The 5,615-nt window shown below is 39.0% G+C and overlaps 1 protein-coding gene across 2 annotated transcripts in view; it reads left to right on the top strand.

The window, feature by feature from the left end:
• Window positions 1–5,615, top strand: part of LOC121919093 (amine sulfotransferase-like) — a 63,217-nt gene that overhangs the window by 12,723 nt on the left and 44,879 nt on the right. For both annotated transcript variants that reach the window (XM_042445324.1, XM_042445325.1), the window contains 3 exons: window positions 457–583; window positions 4,257–4,351; window positions 5,078–5,258. In XM_042445324.1, the coding sequence (XP_042301258.1) occupies window positions 457–583; window positions 4,257–4,351; window positions 5,078–5,258 (403 nt within the window). The remainder of the gene's footprint in view (window positions 1–456; window positions 584–4,256; window positions 4,352–5,077; window positions 5,259–5,615) is intronic.

Raw genomic sequence — 5,615 nt, forward strand, 5'->3', positions numbered from 1 at the left:
CATAAAGCATAACCATAAAAAGGGGAGAAAACTAACAAATAGATAATACAGCACATTATACAGGACTTTTTCACCCTTGAACAAACAAAACCCTTCTAAAACAAAACAAGAGTCTACCCCTGCCTTATGTTGGAGGCAAAAACCTCAGAAAATAAAGTTCCAAATCATCTTTCTCCTTTTAAGTTAATATTCCCTTCCTTCAGCAGTTTAAAGGCTTTTGAAACTCACTTGGCTCTTTTTCATACACAGATGTTCAGTCATGGAGGCAGGAAATTTTAAATAATAAGGTGCCCACATTGCTAGGATCATGATTCACTACCTTAAAGAGGAGTAAAATTAGTATGAAACCAGAGAATATGATGAGATGAACTGGATTTGAGAGAAAGTCCTTTTCCTATGTTTGAGAGATCAGAATATTTGACCTCACTAGAAATTTTTATATCATTGTTTTTGCAGATTATTTATGTGGCCAGAAATCCAAAGGATGTCTTGGTCTCCTTCTATCATTTTTCCAAAGTTTCTGGCAACATGGAAGAAATAGAAGACTTTGATGTGTTTATGGAGATGTTTTTGGCTGGCAGATGTAAGCATTAACAGTTTTGGAATAGACAGTTGTCATGGACTTTCCATAACTTATAGTGTTTGCCCAGAAATTTAAATGTGGCATAAGAAGTGATTTCCTAATATCACACAATCTGAACACAGATAACATGTGGTGGACAACATATTGAGCAGAGAAAAAATCTGACAAGCGGATCAGTTGGGCAGAAAAAAGTAGCTATTTCCAGAAGTGGGTTACACTCCCACTGTCTGCACTGGCCACTCCCAAGGCAACCCAATGGTGCACAGCCCAACTACATGCTGAGTAACTTTTTTCATTGTCCTAGTTGATAACCTTTATTTGGAAAAGGACCTTGGGAATATAACCCTCTTATATTCTTGTTCAGTATTTTGGTGGTTTTTTATACCATGAACAGACCAAAATTACAGGTGTAAGATATGAATAAGCAAAGAGTGATATACCATAGAACCATAGAGTTGGAAGGGACTGCAAGGGCCATCCAGTCCAACTCCCTGCCATGCAGGAACTCCCAATCAAATCATACCTGACAGATGGCCATCCAGACTCTGTTTAAAGCCCTCCAGGGAAGGAGGCTCCACTACACTTGGAGGGAGTGTGTTTCACTGTTGAACAGCCCTTACTGTCAAGAAGTTCCTCGAAATGTTGAGGTGGAATCTCTTTTCCTGCAGTTTGCATCCACTGTTCCACATTCTAGTATCTAGAGCAGCAGAAAACAAGTTTGCTCCCTCTTCAATATGACATCCTTTCAAGTATTTAAACAGGGCTATCATATTACCTCTTAACCTTCTCTTCTCCAGGCTAAACATACCCAGCTCCCTAATTTGTTCCTTATAGGGCATGGTTTCCAGATCCTTCACCATCTTAGTTGCCCTCCTTTGGACACACTCCAATTTCTCCACATCCTTTCTGAATTGTGGTGCCCAGAACTGAACACAATATTCCAGGTGGGGCCTGACCAGAGCAGAATACAGTGGCACTATTACTTCTCTTGATCTCTAGACACTATACTTCTATTGTTGCAGCCTAAAATCGCATTGGCCTTGTTAGCTGCTGCATCGCACTGTTGACTCATGTTCAACTTTGGTCAACTTGGACTCCTAGATCCCTTTCACATATAGTCTTCTTCAGCCAGGTGTCCCCCATCCTATATCTGGGCATTTTATTTTTCCACCCTAAGTGCAGTACTTTACATTTCTCCATGATGAATTTCATTTTGTTAGCTTTGGCCCAGCTTTCTAGTCTATTCAGGTCATTTTGAATTTTGATCCTGTCCTCTGGAGTATTAGCTGCTCCTCCTAATTTGGTGTCATCTGCAAATTTGATAAGTATGCCCCCAATTTTGTCATTGATAAAGTCACTGATAAAGATGTTGAATAGCACTGGGCCCAGGACAGAACCTGTGGGACCCCACTGGTCACTTCTCTCCAGGATGAAAAGGTGCCACTGTTGAGCACCCTTTGGGTTCGGCCGGTCAACCAGTTACAAATCCATGTAACAGTTACCTTGTCTAGCCCACATTTTACAAGCTTGTTTGCAAGAATGTCATGGGGAACTTTGTCAAAGGCCTTAGTGAAATCAAGATATACTATATCCACAGCATTCCCTTCATCTACCAAGCTGGTAATTTTATCAAAGAAAGAGATCAGATTTGTCTGGCATGACTTGTGTCTCTGAAACCCATGTTGCCTTTTTGTGATTATGGAATTGCCTTCTAAATATTCACAGACTCTCTGTTTAATGATCTGCTCTAGAATCTTTCCTGGTATTGATGTCAGACTAACTGGATGATAATTGTTGGGATCCACTTTTTCCCCCCTTTTTGAAGATGGGGGCAATGTTTGCCCTCCTCCAGTCTGCTGGGATTTCTCCTGTTCTCAAAGATTATTGCCAATGGCTCTGATATTACATTTGCCAGTTCTTTTAATACCCTGGCTGTAGTTCATCTGGTCCTTGAGACTTATATTCATTTAGATTAACCAGATATTTCTGTATTAACTCTTTACTTATTCTGTACTGAAATCCCCCAGTTCTGTCCTCTGTTCCATTATCCTCAGGTTGAGCCTCCTTTTCCTTTTCTGAGAAGACTGAGGCAAAGAAGGTATTGAGTAATTCTGCCTTTTCTCTGTCCCCTGTTAGCATTTTGCCATCTTCTCCACGCAGTGGCCCCACCATTTCTTTCTTCTTCCTTTTGCTGCGGACATATCCAAAAAAGCCCTTTTTGTTGTTTTTAACCACTCTAGCAAGCCTGAGTTCATTCTGTGCTTTAGCTTTTCTGACTTTACCCTTACATGTGCTCGCTATTTGTTTGAATTCCTCTTTGGTGATTTCCCCCTTTTTCCATTTCTTATACGTGTTCCGTTTAAAACTTAGCTCAGTTGAAAGTTCCTTAGTCATCCATCCTGGTTTCTTGAGATACCTCCCATTTTTCTTCCTCATTGGAACTGTTTGAAAGTGTGCCTTCAGTATCTCCCTTTTAAGAAACTCCCATCCATCTTGAATTCCCATCTCTTTTAGTATTCCTGACCATGGGGATCACCCCCAGTATTTCTCTACATTTACTGAAATCAGCTCTCCTAAAGTCTAGAATGTGTGTCTGACTATGTCTGGCTTCTCCTTTCCACTGTATAACAAACTCCAGGAGTGCATGATCATTCCCACCTAAGGATCCCACCACTTGCACTCCATTATTCCCCTGACTTGTTATAATAGCTTTAAGATGACACTTCATTCGGAGCATGTATGGGAAATTAGATGTTGATTTTGTACCTGTATAGGGTTATTGATGTGTTTTTAAGATTTTGTGATATGAGCATGTATTTTAATTAACTGTAATTTTAAATTTGTTGCTGTACTCCCACCTCGATCTAATAATAAACCATTATCATCATCATTATTATTAACTAGGTCATCCCTGTTGGTTAGGATCAGATCCCTTTTGTCCCATGCCCCCCGTTGGACTGTCTAGTTTGTGTATATTGTGTATATTGTTTGTGTATATTCTGTAAAGATGAAAGGCAGTTTTAAAATGTTTTTATAAAAAAAATAATACAAACCAGTCTCCAATGCTGTTGCTGAAAGGGAGAGATAGTACAATGTACTGGCCATATTTTCTTCTTCTAAGTGCAGGAAAAGAGTCTGGTTATCTGGCATGACAGTTCTGTTCCAGGGAAAGAAAGCAGACATGAATTGTTTTCTACATATTTGTCCATAACAATATTCTGAACCATTTTCTGTTTCATGGTTGTTTCATCAACTTAGTAAATACAGTGTTGAATGCATGAAAAATGCAAATGAAGAGGAGAGGGGAATGTTGGCCTATGACATAGTGCTGCCTGAGGCACAGGGGGAAGATGATGTTTCACTACTCAGTGCCATAGCTTAAAGCCAGCAGCACTGGATGGGGAGCATTGTCTGTTGTACCTTAAAGCAGCACAAAGGTTTCAGATACTGACAGGAGGACTTGTGATATGCACAAGTATCTTCCTCAGTTACATCTTCAGGAGGCATCTTTCCTACTCTGCCTAATGGAAGAATCATCCCTTTCATAAAATCAAAGCATTTAGTTTTATTTGAGACCAGATCTGCACTGGAACTTTGCTGAACATAGCAAAGCAACCTGCAGTACCAAAACCTGTGTTCAGTTACTCTAACATTTACTCTTTCTCTTAACAAGTTGTAGGTGATTTATGGCTAGACCATATAGAAGGCTGGGTCACTCAGAGGGACAACATGAATATTCTCTTCATTCTGTATGAAGAAATGAAGAAGGTAAGGTACAACACAGCTTGTCCACTTGCTGTTTCCCAAAGGATAGGGCAGGGCAGGGCAAGGCAGGACAGGACAAGACTGAGAGGGTTTATGTGGATGTTAAATACCACCAGATTGAAATTGAATGTCATTGTTGCCTCCCCCTCTGTCTCCTTCTCCACCAGACTTTACTTTGGGGAAGAACTCACCATTTGCATGCCTTTTACTGTTGAGGAAGTGCAACAGATTTTTTTGTGTATCAACAGTGTCTTTTGGAATGAATGCTTTATATTCATTTAAAACCTCCATTTAGTGGCAGGGCTCAGAGGTGAAAATACAAGGTTTATTCTGTCCCAAAGTTCAGAAAGGTTAAATGAGCTCTTTTAAGTTACAAAGCTTTTCCAACTTTCAAATATTTATGCCTAGAATTGTTTTTCAGCCTCTCAAAGTGGTTGAGAATACAATTAGTAAAACAACAATGTAATAAAATTATAAACTATTGAAACAATAGAATTAAAGTAGTCATAACTAAAGGTATTCTGACTCACTACCTTAACAGGAGACTGGTTTATAAACTCAGATCAAGATAAAAAGATTTTAAAGTTCTCTAATAGCCTACTAGGTGGTGCCATCTTTTTTTATTTCTTATCAAACTGCTCTTACTGTCCACTCTAACCTGTGAAATGAGTATTCTGTGGTGATCTTTAGTTATGCATGATGTCACAGCTAAACCATCTTTCTTCTTAGGATCTGAGAAGCTCTGTACAGAAAATATGCAACTTCTTAGGAAAGAGATTGACAGAAGAGGAGCTGGGTGATGTAGTGGAAATGGCTTCATTTGGCAAAATGAGTGTGGATCGTAGAGCTAATTATACAACCTTGCCCCCCGAAATCCTAGATTTCAGCAAAGGACGCTTTCTGCGTAAAGGTAAGTCAGTGGTCAATGATAGCCAGTGTGATGGAGCTTGTGTGAATAACCTACAACTTGAGCTGACTTCCATTCACATGTATTTTAGGCACATAGAAAAATGTTTTTAATTTTTCAGGGTTTGATCAACATGATTGTATTGTGCTGAACTGTTCAGCTTTCAATTATCTCTTAATATAAATTTTGCCAATATAGTATTTATTTATTTATTTCATTTGTTTGCTGCCTTTCTCCCAGGAGGGACCCAAGGTGCCTCACAGATAAAAACATTGAAAAAATCTCAGTAAAATTCATTAAAATCATCTGAATACAATATAAAATCACAATAAAAATATACAAAGGTTAAAAGCATAACTA

The sequence above is a fragment of the Sceloporus undulatus genome, chromosome 1, assembly GCF_019175285.1.
Source record: "Sceloporus undulatus isolate JIND9_A2432 ecotype Alabama chromosome 1, SceUnd_v1.1, whole genome shotgun sequence".
Taxonomy (NCBI): Eukaryota; Metazoa; Chordata; class Lepidosauria; order Squamata; family Phrynosomatidae; genus Sceloporus; species Sceloporus undulatus.